The sequence below is a fragment of the Diuraphis noxia genome, unplaced genomic scaffold (genome assembly GCF_037042655.1).
Source record: "Diuraphis noxia isolate RWA-SAM2 unplaced genomic scaffold, SU_Dnox_SAM2 contig0002, whole genome shotgun sequence".
Taxonomy (NCBI): Eukaryota; Metazoa; Arthropoda; class Insecta; order Hemiptera; family Aphididae; genus Diuraphis; species Diuraphis noxia.
The window spans coordinates 38,558,753-38,580,086 of record NW_028301712.1 but is presented as its reverse complement, the minus strand read 5'-3'; the positions used below and the strand labels follow the sequence as shown (position 1 = coordinate 38,580,086).

Below are 21,334 nucleotides of genomic sequence, written 5' to 3'. Positions count from 1 at the left end.
ATAATATATTATATAGACTATACCCTATTATACGTCCCCTAGCGGGTGCTCCCCCTTTAGGATACATCCCCGTGTACGCCTGCACTGTGGCGTGTGTCGGTTTTGCCTTGTATAAAGTCCCATCTCTTACCCTCGCCCTGGTCACTCATCAACCGTCCGTCTGTCCGTCTGTCCGTCGGCTTATATGAAACTATTATTATGTAGCACGCGCGCGTGTTTATTTCTCTGCAGCACCAGTCGCGTGATAACAATTTATATTTATCACGTTTCGGTTCTATTCGCGCTACACGATAAAACGACAGATTTTACGAGGGCACTGTATACATTCCCCCCATGTTCCTCATTCTCCCTGCTCCACAACAACGTTTACGGATTTGGCAGAATCCAAATTGACTGCCGAACCGTAAAATAAATACACGACTAAACTGCATTGCTCTCCGAAAACCAAATCCACCGCGCATCACAGTCATCTGCTCTGTTCGCACTGCGATTGTTGCGCGACATCACAATATATTATCATTTATATTATACTACAGTCTGCAAGTACGCATATAATATACAACTGCCGATACAATGTATATATTTGTAATATATAATACATATTATTATAGTATATCATACGAGTATATTGTATACTATATACGCCATGATCATATTAAATAAACAAAACGAAAAACAAAATATATATTTATGATAATATTATATGATGAGTTTAAAAAATATTGTACGACAAATCAGAAAGATATCGTTAAGAAATAATATAATATTTAGCACATAAATAAATATATTATAACAATAAAGTTCCAAAACGATACTGCATAATATGCAGATTTATATTTATATTGGATGATATAATAATAATTCCGTATTTTATATCGGATTTCCGAATCGTCCAGCTCGCACAACTTCATTATATACAGTCAAACAAAAAAGTAATACGAAAAAAATCATTCGTAGCCGGAAGGGGAAAGCAGTAAACACAAATGTTTACGATACCAAAGACTATAAGGTCGTGGTACTATATTAGTTCGTATATAATATATTATGTACATAAAAGTGTATATTATTATACATCAGTTTATTTTGTATCGTCCCCACATTCCTTCTAGATATCATATTATATAATTTGCAATATCGATGACACTCGATGATAAAGTACGAACCATCTCTATCGCATAATACCAGTTTGTATGTATTATTAATCATTATGTACCAATCATTATACTATAATAAAATACAGACAAAAATGATGACAATTAAAAAATAGAGTAAAAAAAATATAGTATCGGCAAACAAGTTCCACTTACATAGGTATCTAAAATATAATGTGCGTTCATACACTAAAATATTATACTATCGAAAAATATCGTGGAAAACGTGATCAAACAATTAACGTTGGGCGATAAAAAATTAATAACAAAATATGTTGTATTTGTGCAACGAAGGTCAGAAAAACTAAGAAAGGAGAAAATTCATAAAAAAATGAATGCGCGCCGCGTCGCGCGTCGTTCGAAAAAAAATTCGACTGCTTATATGAATCGGAGTGCAGAGAAACCCACCGAGAGGCGCTGTCCGCCAGTCGCCGCCGCTGTGACCGTCGCTGTTTCGTTCGACGGTATCAGTGTCTACGACGGTGTTCCGACGGTACGGTCGCCCATCACTAGTAACAGTGCGCAAATAATAGTATAACAAACACAGTGCACGCGAGTTAAGTTCGGCGCGATCGTAATTTTTTTTTGCAATTTATTTATTGACAATTTACTTTCTTTGAAAAATAATTTAAAATTGTTATAAACATAATATGTGTACATAATTCATCGTCTTAACGTTTTTTCCAAGGATATTTCGCACGACCGAAATACTTTTAGAGTACAATAAATCTTATCGCATAGGTATTTCACACTTATATTTTAAACCATTCATTTATGGATAAATACGTACTATACTAATGTGATCGATATTAGTAGTTGTGATTGATATTATAATAGTATGTATAATATGTTGTAATTGTAATATCTTAACGATAGGAAAATAACTGAAAATACTGAAAATCTGTACGTTTAATATGTATAATGTAATGCTGGAGGCCAATTACAAACTTCGACCTGCGTGAAAGGATTAAAATAAAAATACGATTTTATTACCGTATGAACTTTTGAGAACTGTCTACGGAAACAACGCGCGTCTCTCGTTCGTGGAATTAAATACAAATAAAGTTAATTAATTCTTAAATTATTGAAATATCGACCTCTTCGGTGTATTATTTAGATATTGTGTCGTATTCATTAATAACCCACAATAACCTGTACTTACGCACGTATGAAAATATTACACGATCTATATTATAATATATTCTATAGCTTAACTATACACTGAAATTAAAAAAAAAAAATCAATAAACACGGTACACCATGTACAAAGATTTTAATAAAATCTTGAGACGCAAATAAAAACAATACCTGGTTCCTAACGGGTAGAACATAATATATTCGCACTGCTCTTAGAGAAATACATTTTTACCCTCATCCTCTCACGCGTAAAAGCCTTTTCCTCGACAAAATACAATGGAGTATAAATATTACGTTTATAATATACACTAAATACACACACGCAAACACATACTTGTTTAAACGATACGATATCATATTTAAGTAAGACGCGACGTTTTTTCATTAATCATTCGTACAGGCGCATTGTATGGGGTAAAAATTAATGGAGCTTCACCGACATCTCTACGGTGCTTGGACAAATATATATATATATAATATATATATTATATTGGATTTTATAGAAATCAATTTCGTTCGATGAAAAGGCAGCCACCGTTACCATCGCCGCCGACGGAGCAAAATGAAAAAACTTATTCGGTGTATACCTACATATTATAGAAGTTTTGCTCTCCTTGTAATAATATTTCCATTCATTGCCCGCTGCTAATTATAACAGTATCAAACAGTTCACCAAAAACATCACACTCACAGATTATATAGTATCATTATTATTGATGCTGTTGTTGTTGTTGTTGTTGTTGTTGTTGTTGTTGTTGTAGTTGTAGTTGTTGTCGTCGTCGTCGTCGTCGTTGTAGTCGTTATTGTTATATTTGGGGAAGGGCGAAACATGATATGCAAGTTAATAGTGATTAATCATAAAAAAAAATAATAAAACTTTGACCGAAAAATCGTCAATTATTTTATACAAGTTTCTCTGAATTAATTTTTTTTTCTTTCCTTTATAAACGAAATTAAATGAGTAATAAAAAAAAGTAATTAAAACAGACAGTCTAATCAAAGATGATAATAACGAACAAACTTGAATTCAAAATAGTGATTTTTTCCCCCTAATTCACAGAGTTAAAATATGATAAACTCATGAAAAGTTTCCGACACGCTTAAGTTAAAGCTGACAAAAGTATTAAAGTAATAGGAGGTACAGACTTGTTCGGTATAAACATTATAATATTTAACGGCTGTTGAATCATTCATATTTTATCGAGTAAGGTTTAATTCCACTGAAAATCGTATAAATAATTTTAAATGTTTCGAAATGTACCTATCTATAGGTAACTATAGCGAAAAATATCCATGTTTATAATAATAAATTGCGTTTAGCAAACGAATTTGCAATATAAAATAAAATATTGTTTACTTCGATAGAACTATTATGTATTTCATGATGGGCAATAAAAAACGCGTCTTAATTGCTTAACTGTTATTATCGACGTGGTGGTTTTGCGAACTTGGAAAGATGTAGGCGACAAGGTGATTAATTATCCTTTGGGGGCGGGTATATACGTAAAACATTAACCCGACAAAGGGGTGGCAGTAATAAGTTAATAATTTTGGTTTAAACTAAGCGTTCTAAGAAAGATACACTATGCATATCCACGCAACCAAGTCTACTATGAATAATAGTATATACAGTATATAGAACGGGAAAAACATCGCAACATTTTGTCTTTTGTGGAGGAGTTTGTGTGTTTAAACGAGATTTGCCTAGGCGGAAGTTATTTGAAAAGCTACGATAACGGTGTTTCCAATTTTCCACACTTAGTTTGAATTAATGCACATTTAGAGTTTTTTTTTACCTCCTAGTTGCAAAAAATAAAAGCACATTTTAAAGAAATAGTCGGTTGAAAAATTAAAACAGCATACGCGCGGCGGCTTTTTGAGAGATTTTCCACTTACTTGCGCTCTGCAATTATAATATTTTTAAACAAACATCAAAATACGGACGGGTGAACACGTGTTTGTGAAAACAAAAATACTCTAAATGTAGGTCAGTGGATACGTTCTATACGTAAAGTAATGTTTGTTTTTCGATAAGATTTATCAAAAATTTATAACCCAATATACTTAAATAATATAAAGTAATTGTCCGTACTTACATAAAAAATAAAAATTTGGTCAAATATATGATAGAAGTATTAATAATAGTTGATGACTAAACTTAGTAGAACCAAAATTAACAGTTGAAATAAAGGTATATATATTATGCACATACGATTAGGGTTTGGTCGTTTGGATTTGTGCCTATATAGTATTATTCTACTGAATATGAGAGTGATGTATTTGTCAATGGTCTTAATAATATTTTTACTACAACGTTCAAAATATGCATGCGAATATTCGATTACACGTCACACATTAGGTTGCGCTTGAACGGTCAACACGATTATCGGACATAAATAATATGATGATTTATTAATTATTGCAATTCGCAACAACCAAACCCATTGGTCGTGAACTTGTATCAACGCGGCACGTATATTAATCGATTCGATAGTCAACCCTAAAATATTTTTATTCTCTGATAATATAAAGTGGATGGGAGTTTTAAAATTAAAAATGTTAAATTTATAAAATTCTTAACGAAGAAGAAGAGAATATCAACTAGCTATATTGTCTCTCTCTCCCTCTCCGCAGCAAACGGCGGTAAACATTGCGTGATTTTTAAGCAAATATAAAATTATTATTTTTATATATTCTAAGTAAACACCTGCAACTCCTATTCTACCCCTCCCCAAGATTTCTCGATAATCACGTCAAGTACTTCAACAATACACATTATGCATCCGCGTCATTGAGTTACAACTAAACTATACATGCAATAAACAAAAAACCATTTACAAGAGCGAATTTCACGGCCCCTAGACCTTAAAAAATAGCTGTTATTTGTTTAATAATGATATACTCGTACAATATAATATACAATATTATCGAATTATATAAACGCGTATTTTTGCAGAATAGCGGCCGTCGCTGAATTCATGGCTTATGATGTCGTCAAGGTTTATATTTACAATGAAAAAATTTGATACGCATATCTATCAACTCCTTCAGATTTTTATTACTATCATTTTTGCTATATATAATAACGGAATAAGTTTGGAAAAATACTATTTTATATGCAATAGGCGTTTACAATAAATAATAACATTATGATAACTAAAAATTAAATACTCTAAATGCCTATAATATGTAATATTAGATAGACCTCCAATACATATTTTAAAGCATTATAAATTATTCGCATTATAGCATTGTGCTTGAAATCTAAAAAACTTATATGAGGAGTAAATAGATAGATAAACATAATGTATTCTTGTCTACCAAGTATCCAGGGATAGATAGATTGCTAATTATGAGTTACAATAAATGTGTTCCATCCTTAATATTTTCCACCAGGAAAAAAACGTTCTGCGGCGTCTCGGAAATTATTAATACATGGTTAACGTTAACCCGGTGCTTACGGATATTCGGGTCAAGTGTATAACTTAAGCCAGCGTTTTAATAGGTACATTATAATATTAAGGTACCGTAGACACTTAGCGATAAAAAAAAAAATCACGCACACACAAAATATAATAATATTGATATATAAGGCCCAGATATATTCGATAAATAAATCTCGGCAAACGAATGTTTTATTTATATTTGATATGGTTAATACCGCAATTATTCAGGGGGGTTTTATTAGGGATAGGCAGAAAACGTGACTTAATCCATTTTTTTTTTACGACTTAAACCCTAGGAGCGTTTAATCGGCCAGGAATCGCCATGGAATAGCGCCTCCTGTGGCCCATAAAGTGTCGAAGAATGTTTTAACGATCAGTCCTAACCCTCGTCACCATCGCATTGTACTAGATATCGGCACGTTTATTATGGGAGTTTGGGTAAACGTTGCAAACCGGAATTATGATTTTTTTTTTTTTTGCTACCTTTATTCTATGGGAGTACAATTTATTTGGGTCAAGGATTCGTTGTCAAAGGACACTCGAGTATGTTTGTTCCACCGGAAGGATGCTCATGAGAACATATGACGACAACGATGCAAAAGAGAATTATTAATTAGGAACTTTATGTATTTTTTCATATGTATTTCATTGTAAATTTTATTTTATTCCATACTAAAACGACACCCAACGACAGAGTCAATAAATAATTCAAAATTGTTCGAAAACTAAGTGCTTGTTTAGAATAATCGACTCTGAAAGAGAAACAGGGATAATTACAATCCAGCATAAGCATTATTATAATACACCTACACACAGAAAAAATATACACAAGAAATCAGCAACTTATGCTACTAATTCACGTAAATACAATGAACGCTGCAACTATCTATGTAAAACACAAAATCATGTACCAACGTGGTACTTAAAAGTTCATAAACGTATAATATTTTACGAAATTATTTTGGCACATCTACAGTGCTTTTTAGGGAAAAAGGGAACGTCCATCACTGGCTAGGAAGCTCGTTTTTCAAACGTACAAACACTTTGTCATTACGGCTAAGGTGTAATAATGTGATAGTTCTAAGGGCGTATTTATTCTCTGTCTTGATAATGTTTAATTCTTATTATTACACCGGAATTCTCACCATCAGCACAATAAACTCTCTCGGAAAAATATATATAAATTCTGTGTTTAAAGTTATTTTTTATTTATTCCTCCCTAGTCTTAAAACCGAAGTACAATTATAGGATAATATTATTTATACCTATATCATACACAGCTGTTGTGAGAAAAAAAACTGAGCTATTAAGATTAATTTTAACTATATTCATTCTAGGTACTATAATATTGACACATAATAATAGTCATAAAATATTACGTGTCACGCGATTAGGTTCGAGTGATTATTTCCTTTCGTTATCTCTAGCTATTATCATTATTATTTTATACTTAACACCTCTGTTTGCAATGTTGGAGTAATACAAACATAAAATGAATAAGTGGGCGAAAAGCAAATAATATAATTTGTGTGTATAATATAATATGTCAGTTGTATATTGTTTTCAGTACAGTGAATGATCGACAGACGCTTTTACGGTGGCGACGCGACAGACCTAAAATGGACAAGTGGCGATGACCAGCGGGAACGGTCGGACGACGGCGACGGTGGACGATGACACAGTTGCATCAATGGACTGCACTGGTCACGACAATACTGATAATCAGTGGCCACGTGGCCAGTGCTCAAAGTCTATGCGACACACCGCAATGCGAATGCGATGACTCCCAGTCACAAGTCCGGTGCTCATGCCGTAAAGTACCTCATGAATCACAGGTAAATCCATATTAATTCGCACACGAAAAAAAAACAGACACATATGCGAAAAGAAATGATGTATATGGTATTATATGGCTGGCTGACGTTCCTTCCATAAATTCTATACTAGTATACAAGTGGTGTAAGCGATATGACGGAAAACTTCACCAAAAAAACTTTTAGACCCTCTTGGAACAGGTGTGGTTTTTTATACGATATGTTTTTCCTTTCCTTGTGATATTTTTGAAATTTCCATTTAAATATATTTAACTCCCCTTCCCATCCATCGCCGCACCGTTCTTTTAGAGTTGGGCGGATCGTAACGCATAGTTGATGATAATTTCAACGTAACGCTACACAAATTACTTTTTCGCGTGTTTTGTAAGCCGGTAACCTTTTATATAAATAAAAAAAGTGTCACCTCAAAAATTTTACCCTCTACCAGCTGTTTTTAAAAAAGATTTCTTTTACCTAGATTTTGTTACATTAATAATAATATTATGAATGGAGGGGAGAGATGTTATTTATACAAAAAATGAAAAAAAAATACACGCGGTGCTTCTCATTGCTTATTTTAATGACAGGTTTTTGGTTCAACAATTTTTTTTTCCTAAAGAAATGAGTCGAGACACGATTATCCGATGGCGATTAATTAATGAGAAGACCCGAAGAAAAAACCAAGAATACAAAGAGGGAAACGGGGTCCCGGAGTAGCGGAAGATCGATCGAGACAAAAGCCCGGGACGTGAACAAAATAAGAGCGCATTCGGGTCACTTTTAAAATCCTCAATGATATAAAGCCCAACATCTATTTTCAGCCGGGTACACATATGTCATCGTTAGCGAACGCTGTCGAAGTATTTCCCAGACCGGGAGGGAAAAAAATAAAATATACCAAAGCTCGCGAAATAACGTTCTGGCGACAGTGGCAGAGTGGGGAAGACCCTACGCCGTTAAATAAACTGACATTAATTATTAGTCGTGGATCGTGGAGCACGAGTGACGTTGGATGCAATTGATGGAATGACACAAGTATGGAGAGAAATCCACAATTCCATAATACATCATACATAATCCACAATTCCAAAGATGAGACCGTGTGTTTATTTTAATATGTATATACGACAAAGTGTTCACTGTTTTTAGTAAATGAAAGAAATGTTAACATATGGTTGGGATACCACAAACTGAGAATTCCGATGTCACCAATGCGATCGTGTCTTGCGACAGCATGCATCATGCACTCACTTACGCCGAGAAAATAAAATTCGAGGCATAATCTTCTGGCTATACCCTTCACCCCGCAGTGGTCAAGCCAAGGGTTCCAGCGACTGAGAAGGCACTTAGCCTACGTGTTTTCGCTATACGAAAGTTTTGCAGCAAATAGCACTCCTGCACAACATTTCACCACTAAAGCCACCACCTAATCCAAAACATTAAGAACTCTATACACACACACACACACACACACACACACACACACACACACACACACACACACACACACACACACGCACGCACGCACACATTTTGTACGCTTAATGCAAACCTCCGAAATCGACAAAGGGATCGTTTGGGGTCCGGGACGGCCATTTAATCCTTTCGGTCGCGCGTGTACCATTGTTTTTCTTGACCACCGTCGTCGTACTAGCCGCACCACCACTATACGACACCGGATAAACTATAATTTATCACCGATCTTCCTGTAGAACAAAATAACATCTCTGAACCCCATTCAAACTCTTAACAACATATTATTATATATACATACGGGGTAGACCACTGCTCACTCTATACACATATTTTACAGTAAATAAAGAACAAACAGATTTTAAACGTGCCTGGTTTTAATATTTTTATTATCTACAGTGATTATTATAAGAAATAACTAATAAATATGATTTTATGTTTCAGGATCTCGTGTTGAAAGCTCAAGGACCAGGACACGTGCCACGAGTAGCCGCTAATGTGATCGTGACGCAATGTGATCGGGTCAAGGTGATGGCCATGGCATTCGATGGGGCAAGGTTGCTGTGGACCGTGGAAATCGAATCGGTGCGCCGCCTGGAAATGGCAGACGAGGCGTTCGGTTGGTCGGAAAACGGTGGCGGCAGCCCAGGACAACAGCCACAGCAACAGCATCATCACCACCAGGGCCTTACGGTAACCATAACTAACGTGACATCCGTGCCTGAGGTGCCCAGCTACGCATTTCGCGGCCGACTACGGTCGGTCATGTTCAATCAAGTCCGAATCGACGTGATCCGGCCATTCGCGTTCAGCAGCCTCACCGGGACGACGGGCCGTATCGAGTTCAAGGACACAGTGTTCGGACAGGTCGATCAGCAGGCGTTCAAAAAATTCGCCGTCAACGAGTTCGTGTTAAAGGGGTGCCGGTTCGAGGGCGCAGCGCCCAGCCGCATGCTCACTGAGATCACGGTGCACGACGAGCTCCGCCTGGACAACGTGACGTTACCGATGGTTCAAAGCTACGCTTTCCGTGTGCACGGGCCCAAAGTGTTCAGGGTGCAGAACAGCCGTATAGGATGCGTGAGGAGCGGCGCATTCGAGGTCAAGTGCCGAGGGCCCACGTTCGTGGAAGACAACGTGTTCGGTCGGCTGGAGCGCGGCGCATTCGCAGGGGTCACGGTGGACGCGCACAAAGTGGCCGAGGCCGATTATCAGGAGTTCGTGTTTGAGAACAATACGGTGGCCGAGTTCGAGGACGACGCGCTGGTATTCGACACCAATGGGTTCAGGCCACGCATGGACTGGCTAATCGTGGGACGGGCGTGTGGGTGCCCAGCCCGGTGGCGTACCGATCTGGTGGCGTTCTCCACGGACTATCCACGGAACACCGACCGACCTAGTTGGGTGGTCGAGCAAACAGCGTGGTGCGCGACACCGGACGACGACGGCGTCGGCAACTTCGGTCAGTTGGTCAAGGCGCAGCAGTACGACGAAGCGCACTGTTCGGCGAGCGGTGAACACGGTGGTGGTCTGATGAGCCGTTACTACCTGACGTTCGTAGCTGTGGTGGCCGTGGCCGCACTTACGTCCGCGCTCGTCGGTTGGGCCTGGTACAAGAAGCGCAAACGGGGCCAGTGGACCAACGTGCCATCGTCGTCGCCGCTGAAGAGCCGTTCGATTCTGAAGAACGGCAGTAGCAGTGAAAGCGATGGAAGCGACAAGCGCAGGCACGTCATGGTCATGCCCGAGGGAAAGACTTACAGAGAAACTGAATTGCATGTGATCGTGGAGCGCACGAATTCGACGGACAGTCAGTACAGGTCTACGACTAATTACCAATATCAGAGAGCAACACAACCTTTGACCAGTGATTTGTAACGGGTTTTTTATTCCCGATTCCTAAATGGTTTTTATTTATATTTATGATTTTTGATTTTTGTAACCTATTACGATTTGTCTGTATTATATAATAATATTATGTACAAATGAACAAATTTGGCCTAAGACATCAGTTTCTGTACGAACGATATTTTATATTTTATTTGTGATCATGTTTTGTAGGCAAACGACTGACTGCAATAATGTTACATATACTTAATCATACTATAACTATATTATTATCTCCACCAGTCACCAGTAAACAAATAAACCAATTGTATTTTATTGAGTTCAAAAAATTTGCTTATGAACAATAAATATCTAATGTTTTCCTTTTGTAATAATATTAAACGTACATAATACATATACGTATACAGATTTTATTTTAGAAATTAATTTATCTCATTGTGTCCTGTCGAGTTTTTATGATAACCATGTGAAAACCAGACTTAAAGAAATAAAAAGAAACAGGAAATTATATAAATAAAAGCTATGAAAAAATTATAAACCAAACTTTATAGTCCATATAGTCATATGGATTAATTATATTTAGTGTATTTAATTGCAACGCTACATTAGAAAATAATAAACGAAATCAACTTAACTCATTTGTCATTACTATATACTAATTTAGTGACAAAAGGTGTCTAAAATGGTATACTTTTACTTTTTCTTGTAATCTAATATATTAAAACAAATCTAAATAACATATCAAAACATACAAGACTAAAATTTAGAACATTTGTTTTTGTTTTAAAACAAAATAACAAATGAATATTCATAAATCATTTGTGTCAAAATAGTTTTGAAAATTATGAAAATATAAAGAAAAAGAGAATAAATTTCAAAAGTGAATAAAATTATAACATAATATATATTTTTAATTCAATTTGATCATGCAAGTATACAGTATACCAGTAATGGAGATTTATGTTTTGAATGGTTTTCTACAGTCACAGGACAGATAAACTTGAATTGTTATTGAAAAATAATAGGTTTATTTACAGATAAAATAAGTTTTTTAATACTATTTGTATTTACGTTTTAATTACTGCTTATCCAACAATATCATCCACGCTTTACTGTTATATATCTTACTGTAGCTATATCGGATTTAAAAAAGAATATCTCTGAAGTAATGCCTACTTTATTCAATTTAAGTATTGCAACGAACAATTATTGTAGTGTTTTCAACATTAGTCGAATACTAATCGTCTTAAGAAAAAAAATCTGGTAAGTGGATGTCACTCTGCTGTATATTAGGGGGTGGGATGGACCTCTGACTAGGGTAGGTTAGATTTGAATGCAATGATAGGTATCATTTTATACGAAAAACGATTCTGAACGGAGATGATTTGTCAGTCTAGGATATATTATATTTAAATATTGTCATATATTCTATTTGGTTATATTCTATGGTTAATCAATTTTTCTAAAAACATTTCATGTAGTTATCATAATTCATAATACCTTATATTATCATAGATATACATATGTTACATACAATGTCTGGAATTATACCTACATTTCGCAATTTGTACAGTGATTTTTGTACACATCGCGAATTGTACAATGTTGCTGTACAAAGTAACTAGATTGTACAAGTTTCATTATACAATTCGCGATGTGTAATCACTGTACAAATTGCGAAATGTACCTTCATTGTACAAATCACAAAATTTAAAAACATAAATGACAATATAATAATAAATAACTGGTATGTTTTAAAAGCATTTTCTTAGCAAATATTACATATTAGTATATCATAAATAATTAGATGCACCTGGTCTTTACGTATTAGTTTACTACAATCATCGAACAAATCACAAAATTTAAAAACATATAAAAATTACAAATCGAATAAAGCTACATATTACTGTACACTCAGTACACATTTTGATATGAAATAAAATACGTGAATCTATAATAAGATGTATAATTTCATCTCGTATAGTAATATGAGTTGATTTCCCACGTTATGTGGAATCTAACATATTAGTAAAGGTATAATCATTGATTATAAATACTAGTATTTATAATCAATGGTATAATGCAATAAAAATGATAAAGTTTATCTTAACGACTTTACGATAAGTACTGTCGTTGAGTCGTTCATAAATATAATTTAAACAGATTTTAATATGGACTAGTGCATTGTAATCGGAACTGCTGCAATATTTCAACTTATATTAGTGTGATTATAGTATTATATAATCGGGCAAAATGAGTGAAGTTGAAAATAATATTAATTTAAAAAAATGTTTTTATATGATATACTAATATGTAATATTTGTTAAGAAAATACTTTTAAAACATACCACTCATTATTAAATTGTAATTTATATAACTTTATATTAAAATATCCAGTATTTCTATTTATTTGTTAATAATAATTAAGACTTTAAAACTAGCAGTAATCTTGTGATTTGAACAATAAAGATACATTTCGCAATTTGTACAGTGATTATTGTACACATCGCGAATTGTATAATGAAACTTGTACAATCTAGTTACTTTGTACAGCAACATTGTACAATTCGCAATGTGTACAAAAATCAGTGTACAAATTACGAAATGTACAATTCCGGACATTGTATGTATAACACATACATATACCTATACATATACCTGGTTTGAGGATAAATCGTTATCGTTAAGTTAGGTGATTTCAAGGATTTAAAACTCAAACGCTCAAAACATTTTTCCTATAATGACGCTTCAAATTTTCTCTATAGCTATTAGAAGTAAAACTTATGGAAAACTTAGTGTTGAATTTTTTAACCTTAGATATACATACAAACAATTTTATGAATTTTGAACTACAAAATAATTTGCAAATATTCCATGGTTTTGACGAATTTTTGTCAACATTTGAACTTCAAATGCTAATTTAAAAAAAATTGTGCCTATGTATTCTTATAATTTTTTAATCACTATAAGAATAAATCATGAGGAACTTAGTATTAAATTTACAAGTATTTTGATTGGGCCACTTTATTGACACTTGAAAATTTCAGTTATCTATAAATATCTCAAAAAAGTCAAAATATATTGAAAATTAAATCATGTAAAGAAAATGCCAATCAAAATAACTGGTAAAATTTTCAAGTATCTACGACTTATACTTTATGAATAATAACAAATGTTTAAAATCGTTTGAGGATAAATTATTATCGTTATGCTATTTCGTAAAAATTTAAAATTAAAACGTTCTTAAAAATTTTCCTATAACGATGCTTCGAGTTTTCTCTATAGCTACTTGAAAGAAAACTCATGGAAATCATAGTGTTGTATTTTTAATCCTTAGTTATAAACACAAAAAATTTTATGATTTTTTAACTTCAAAATTACTTGCAAATTTTCGCGTAATTTTCGCTAACTATAAACGCTTATAAAAAAAATTGTGACTAACGATTTTTAACTTTTTTTTTTTAGCTAGAATAAGAACAACTCATAAGGAACCTTGTATTAAATTTTCAAGTTTTGTTGGTCATCCAAAATTTTTTTACCGATACTTCAAAAAAAATTCTCATAAAAATCCAAAATGTCAGTGGTCTATAAATAACTCAAAAAAGTAAAAAATGTTTGAAAATTAAACTGTATATATATATAACACTAACATAAAAATTTGGTGAAAATTTTAAGTATTTACAGTGATTAGTTTTTGAATTACAACCATATAAAAAATTCGATTTGGTCGAAAACTGGTTTTGCATAAAAATTCCCGTTTTTCTGCCACCTTTTTTTTTGTTTTTCTCGATTTTTTTGAAAACTGTTGGAAAATGTTTACTTTTCCATCGGAAACCACCCCCAAAGTTTGAAATTAAAGCATTATTTCGACTAGTTAAGCTGTACATAGACTCAAAAAAAAAACACACACACATCATTGTAAAATCATTACATTCATCACTCCGTTCAGAATCTAAAAATGAAATACACTAAATAATCTTATTTTAATAATTACACGTTCAAATGTTACTCAAAGTCATATTAAATCAATTTTATTTGAATATTTATGTACTAGAACTTCAGTCACTTAAATTTCCATCTTATTTAAACTTTAACACTGGTCTCCGGTATTCTCATTATTTTATTCTCTATTCAATTCTCCCCGAAAAGTATTTATAATGATAAGTTACATTTCATTCGACAATGAAATAACGCATTATAGTCCAAGTGCATGCATTACTAATATAATATAACTCTAATCACTCACCTCAATGGCAAAACACCGTCCATAACCTGTTGAATGTTAAGAAAAGGCGCCAACGCAAATCCTTTTTTCAATAATCCCGAATGTTTAGCATACACCTGATCAGCAGCTGATACTGAACCTTGTTCTAAGCCATGCGTAGATTCATCTATGAATACAATTTAGTAAATATAATTTTTTTAAAGTTCAAGCTTTTCAAGGGTGTATAATTACCATTTGGTAAAATTATATCACATTTTAAGAGTGTTGAGACGCACATCCCTCCGAGAAATGAAAGTTCGGTTTCCAAATGAACGAGGCCATAACCAAGAGCTTGATATTTACTTAGCTCTTCTACTTCGTAACCAATTACTAGACAACGAAAGCCATATCGAGAAATCTTATCGTTTTTAAGATAATCTGATGCAGTTTCCAGTGAAAACATGACTTCGTTACCTGTATGTAAGTATATTGATAAAACGAAATATCTTCGTAAAAAATTTTGAATCTAAATTATACTACATACCAGGCAACATAACAGCAGCAAACGGCCACTCAGTTGGATCATTACTAAATTTTTTCAATACCGGTATGTAAGGAGTAGTAACTACGTGTTTGTTATCATCATCACTGTAATCTCGATAATTTGGTATGTAAAGTTGCAAAGAATCTTCAGTCTGTGCAGTACAACTTCGTGGGTCAAACTCAAGGCACAACCATTTGACTTCTTTTGGAAATTTGACTCTAACAAAAAAAAAAAATACATCAAAGTCATCTTAGATGAATTTAACAGTAAATAATAACTAAATAACAACAATAATAACGAATAAATTACTTGTAATTAGACACGGTAGCAGCTGTATATGGATGATCGCTTTCAACCCACGCATAATGATGGGATGTAGTGCATTTAGAGTCTCTGATTTCAGGTTTGGAAGATTTGAACTTTCCCAACTGTTTTGACCCATCCAATTTATCACTTAGGTCTTTATGCATTACGTCTAATTTGTTAGCGGAGTACAAATTAATGGACGTCACTGCCGGTAGCAACTTGTTTATGAGCTCTAACACATGAATAGCGCTCTGAAAATGGATAATGCATGCAAATAATATTAAATAATATTACTCTACAGCTTTTAACAACAAACCACATAAATAACTATTCGAAATTATTATACCTTCGCGTCTTTGGAAAAAGATGTCAGCGGGCCAATATGCGCCAACACCAACGGAAGCAATACATTCACGATAGCTGATTCTCCTAAATATTTGTACACAAGTGGATCTTTTTTTAATTTTTCAACACTCATATTTATTAACTCCATTGACTTTTCCACAACTGTTTTCAACAATGATAATGTACTCTCTCGAGCTTTAAGTTTATTACACACTTTACGTTCGAAATCGCAATTCTTATCATGACTGTTACTAGCAAAAGGTAATTTAAAATTAGAAATCGTCTTAAAATCGTTGAAATCATTTTCATGTTACCTATAGTAAAGTATGTAAGGTATTTGACCACGTGATTGGGTGGTTCCATTTAAGCTTAATGAGCATGTATTAAAAGAAAAAAGTGTATTGTCGTGTCCTTTTACACAACTTAACCCCATGTCACCATTATTTGTTCGGCCACCATAGTTTCTTAAACGGATTGCATACTTTACTCTTTCCTAATGATAATAAAATAAACCAATGTAAATATGGAGGTTTCATTATTAAAAATATTGCATTTTCCTTTTCACCTTGATTCGTATTGGGTGATCAAATTTTAGATCCGCAACGTAATTCATTGCACTATCATCTGGCCCAAAAGATCCTCTAGTTACTATTAAACTTTTCCATCGATTACCATGAGGTTCATCAAATTCCAATTGTTTTTTCTATAAAATTATAATATTTTGATATACATTATTTTGATCGTAAAATTAAAAAAGATTAAAATATTTTTTAAGTAAATTATTTATAACCTCTGCTAACAGTTCAAGTTCATATTCATAATTTCCAATCCCAGCAAACACACCACAACCGGCAATAGCAATACCAGCACTATCTACCCAGAAACAAATGGCATCAGGAGAACCGTTACCAGCATTCCAGGTTTTGGTTTGATTGATTTTAGCAAATCTAGAAGGTGTAGTTAGCAAAATTTCTCTTTCATTAACTATTTCTGTTCCATCCTGAGAAAAAAAGAAAAATGTAATGCTTATGAATTAACAACTAGGTAATCCCTTTTTATTACTTCGGATAAAGTGGCTTGTGATGATAGTTCAGCTACAACCCTCGCGACAAGATGTGAGCAATTGGTAGAAAGTGATTTCAAATCGTTATCAGGTTTGTTACTGTTCAATATCGCATTTCGCACAGGTAACCCTATTATGTCTAAAAGTTGTGCGAGTAATATTTCCCAGTTTGGTTCAGTTTTTAAATTATTATGGGCAGCTGATGTAGTAGCATTGACCAATAATGGATAATAATACTGATGATCCTGATCTGATGATCCAGATTTGTCATTACGTTTTGTTGATTTCAATATTGGCATAAGTTCACGGAGCCTGTATGTAGTATTACACAATGCAGCCACAACTGCAGTGAGTAGCTTATTCTTATGATCAGTCTAACAAAATTAAAGCAAAAATAATACCATATTACATATTTTAAACTTTAGTTTTATTAAAAACGTCTTACATTTTTTTTGTCCATCAATAGTTCCCATAAAGAATATAATTTCAAATGAGGTGTTGGATAAAACGCATGGTAACATGACACAAATGTCATATGACATTCATTCAATATTTGATTTAACCATTTAATACACTTCATAATTTTCACTACTTCGCTACCTGCCAGAATAAAATTTTAAAAATAGTTAAGTAATTTATTAAAATGTTCTGTACATTTTATTTTTAGATTCAGATCCATGGCTACAGGGATTATTAAATTACTATAATTTATTTTTTAGTCAAATCATTTTTTTCAGTAAGTGTAGCGGTAGATAATTAAAAAGTTTCAAATAACCTTTTTATTGATTGGAAAATAGACACAGATGGTAAGCACTTTAAAAAGGTCATTTTTGTTTGACATTTTAATACAAGATTAATTATAAAACATTATTATAACTTAACATAAATAATATCAAAATGCCTATGTCAGCTACTTTTTTTTATGTACAGTTACTTGTATAAATCTTGTTTCCTCTATTAAGCATATAAAAAATTGTATCCCATAAAAATGATGAAATTTCCATAATGTTTAGATGATATCATTTAGTAAAGTTAAAAAAAAAAACATTTACAATAGGACTAAGATCAGCTTTAATAAATTATTATGGTTTATTATGAACACAGTCGTAATGATGCACCATAAATGTGATGCTCATATCCAAATAATTAGCAATGTAATCAAATATTTAATTGACTGTGCCACAACGATTCCTATATGTACAGTGTATACAACATTAACTAGGTATAACCCATCCAGTTTATCTTGGCATTCAGCAACCGCTAAGGCTTAAAAAAACCAGTGGTCCGAAGATTATATTTTTTTAAGTTCAAAATTTTAGATTCTGAGCGTAGCGATGAATTTGTATGTATTTACAATGATGTGCTATTTTCTTCTATCATCAACATTTGGGGTGGTAAAAATGCTCCAATTTTTAACATCAGCATATTTTCTGAACAGTGAATCTTATTGGTGAAATCGGGAGGACGAAATTCATGCCCGTTATTCTACTGTACATCGACATTAATTTATAAGTTAATAACAGGTTTACATTTTTACAAGTAGTAAATAGTAATATTATAATTATTAATTACTAAGCAACAATTGTTATGTTTTATTGGGCAAAAATGAATTCAACCCCACTATAGTACAAATATAGAAAAAATTACTAATAACGATATAAATAAATAATAAAATATTCTTAGAAATGTATAGGATAGGTAGTGACTGACTGTTTCATCTCGGAATATTATTTTATGGTATAAATAGTAACGATTTATCATTGAAATAATATACATACATATTATATTCATTAGAGAGGCTTATTTAATGACAAGGCACACTCATACCTATACTACATACAACAAATCAAAATATTCATTTTTTGTTATAAAATTGTTTTTAAATCCATCATAACGTAACCTAACTTAAATTACAAATTTAGTAGACTTGTTTGGTAATTTGGTTGTATAATAGTATAAAGCCGGGATATTTGACGAATATCCACGAATACTCAATTAATCGGCAAGTCATAGCAAGAATAGCCAAGTAGACCATTCCCTCAACTCGTATATCCACGAATACTCGAATAATCGAAAAATTAAAAACAATAGCCAAAATAAAAAATAAAAACGTGAAACATTCAAGTTGAATATTGAAATGCAAATATAATATTATTTATATTACCGTTAACAGGCTAACATAAATCACAAATAATAAATTGAAATTATGACTGATAACTGATAACAAAAAACAACCGAATGCAAATATTCGTCACGTCGTGGAAATGTACCAACGAAGATCTATTTTGGTAATTTAATTATCTTTGACTCGTGTCACATTTATCGACAATCCACGAGAAGGTGGCGAATAACGAATAACGAATATTCGTACAAGTACTCCATTCCCACATTACTTGGCGAGTATTCACGAATACCGAATATTCGTCAAATACACGAGTCGTGGGATCCCGGCTTAATACAAGAATTAATGAATGATCAAATTATTATAACTTATAAGTTATGATAATCCAATTTATAACTATGCAATACTTTTTATAAACGAGCTCTCCCTGATTACATCATAATAGTACTATATTTACAGATTAATCCACCAAATAATATGTCCTACCCAATAAATAACTAGCATACCTTTTCACATTTTGATGGGTACATTACATACATTAAACAACGTTTCTATTGGATTTAAATTAATCAAATATTTTATAGATATTTGTTTAAAATTAGAGTTTTGTCAATGTATAATGATAAACATTAAACTAAGTATTATCAATAGTTTATAAATTTTTTTAACATTCATAAATTAACTACTTTTATGTATTTTTAAAACTAATTCAATCTATTTTTACATTATAAACAAATATTATTTGAATTCTATCATTTTTGGTTGATTTATAACAATATTATCTGATTCTTGGTTATTAATTTGGAAGTTATTTTTTTTTCCGTCACATTGCTAGATATTTTCTTATAACATAATTATTATAATGTAATTTCTATTCGTTTAGTTTTAGTATCTTATTCTTTACGTTTAATTAACTTCTCCTGTTCACTTATTTTGATAAGGATAAATTATCTACGTCATGTTTTTTAAATGATGTAGAAGTGACATTGAATCTTTTAACTGCCAAACATAATTAACCATATAAGTGATAAGACCCTAATAAAATGAAATATAAAACATAATATTTCTATTATTTTAATAATTAATTTTTATTTCAAGAGACATTATCATTATTATTAATTACCCAAATTATATTTTGATTAATATTATATTAACCCATCATCAATTTATTGTCATTCTCACAATTTCAACAATTCTATACACTTTCCGAAGGAAGAGATCGAAATCTTAAACTAAATAGGTAGTGCAAATTCTATTACCTTTATTATCAATGAATATCCTATCAACATTTTTTAAGACTTCATGTGGGCGAATATCTGAAAGTATTTTTTGCAAAAGTTGTCGAACTTCAACAACGCAATTGGCGAGAACTTCAGTTTCAGGTATCTTAATTTTTTCAACTGAAATAAATGTAAAATAAACTCATTGATTACCTTATTAGACTACAATAATTGTTATAAGTTAATTATCAGCACCTTGGTCCGGATATATCTCGTGAATATAAGAACGAAGTAAATGGAAACACGATTTGCTTATAAACATCAGTCTTTTAAGTTCACAAATTGACGATGTATCTTTTTTCGATAAATCCACGTAAAAGTTTTTCTGCGAATATGGAAGACACATATCTGATATATTTTTATTGATTGTTGTCCATGACCATCGAAGTAAGGTTATTAAAGCATTAAAACTTTCCTAGGGAACAATAATTAACAGTCAATACGTAACAGTAGATACTGTATAGTGTATATGTACCAAATTTATATAGTTTAAATTGCATAGTTTGACTATGCAACGCAACATTAATTAATTACATTTAACATACCTATATAAAATAATACATTTAAGCCCTAGAATAACAAATTCAATACAATGTAAACA

General features: G+C 32.5%; 2 protein-coding genes across 5 annotated transcripts in view; one reads left to right on the top strand and one right to left on the bottom strand.

Annotated features, from left to right (window-relative positions):
• Positions 1-21,334, bottom strand: part of hiw (MYC binding protein highwire) — a 302,801-nt gene that overhangs the window by 271,047 nt on the left and 10,420 nt on the right. Inside the window, exons 24-35 of one of the 2 annotated variants that reach the window (XM_089219243.1) lie at positions 20,929-21,148; positions 20,713-20,853; positions 17,777-17,931; positions 17,331-17,705; positions 17,059-17,268; positions 16,834-16,971; positions 16,583-16,761; positions 16,270-16,519; positions 15,927-16,174; positions 15,618-15,835; positions 15,326-15,547; positions 15,116-15,260 (exon numbers count right to left, since the gene is read on the bottom strand). In XM_089219243.1, the coding sequence (XP_089075369.1) occupies positions 15,116-15,260; positions 15,326-15,547; positions 15,618-15,835; positions 15,927-16,174; positions 16,270-16,519; positions 16,583-16,761; positions 16,834-16,971; positions 17,059-17,268; positions 17,331-17,705; positions 17,777-17,931; positions 20,713-20,853; positions 20,929-21,148 (2,501 nt within the window). The remainder of the gene's footprint in view (positions 1-15,115; positions 15,261-15,325; positions 15,548-15,617; positions 15,836-15,926; positions 16,175-16,269; positions 16,520-16,582; positions 16,762-16,833; positions 16,972-17,058; positions 17,269-17,330; positions 17,706-17,776; positions 17,932-20,712; positions 20,854-20,928; positions 21,149-21,334) is intronic. The other variant, XM_089219244.1, reaches the window with a different exon arrangement.
• Positions 1,615-11,271, top strand: LOC107162671 (uncharacterized). 3 transcript variants are annotated; one of them, XM_015509678.2, is made up of 3 exons: positions 1,615-1,892; positions 7,307-7,569; positions 9,466-11,271. In XM_015509678.2, the coding sequence occupies exons 2-3, from the start codon at positions 7,408-7,410 to the stop codon at positions 10,897-10,899; spliced, it is 1,596 nt and encodes a 531-aa protein (XP_015365164.2). In that variant the 5' UTR covers positions 1,615-1,892; positions 7,307-7,407; the 3' UTR covers positions 10,900-11,271. The 3 variants fall into 3 exon arrangements, with proteins under 3 accessions (XP_015365164.2, XP_015365162.2, XP_015365163.2); XM_015509676.2 differs by having other exon boundaries at positions 7,302-7,569; XM_015509677.2 differs by having other exon boundaries at positions 1,615-1,987; positions 7,302-7,569.

Excerpts from the sequence above, each read along its gene's own strand:
- LOC107162671 (XM_015509678.2), top strand. The coding sequence starts at position 7,408 with ATGACACAGTTGCATCAATGGACTGCACTGGTCACGACAATACTGATA. Across the intron at positions 7,570-9,465 it reads AAGTACCTCATGAATCACAG|GATCTCGTGTTGAAAGCTCA; the intron begins GTAAATCCATAT and ends TTTATGTTTCAG.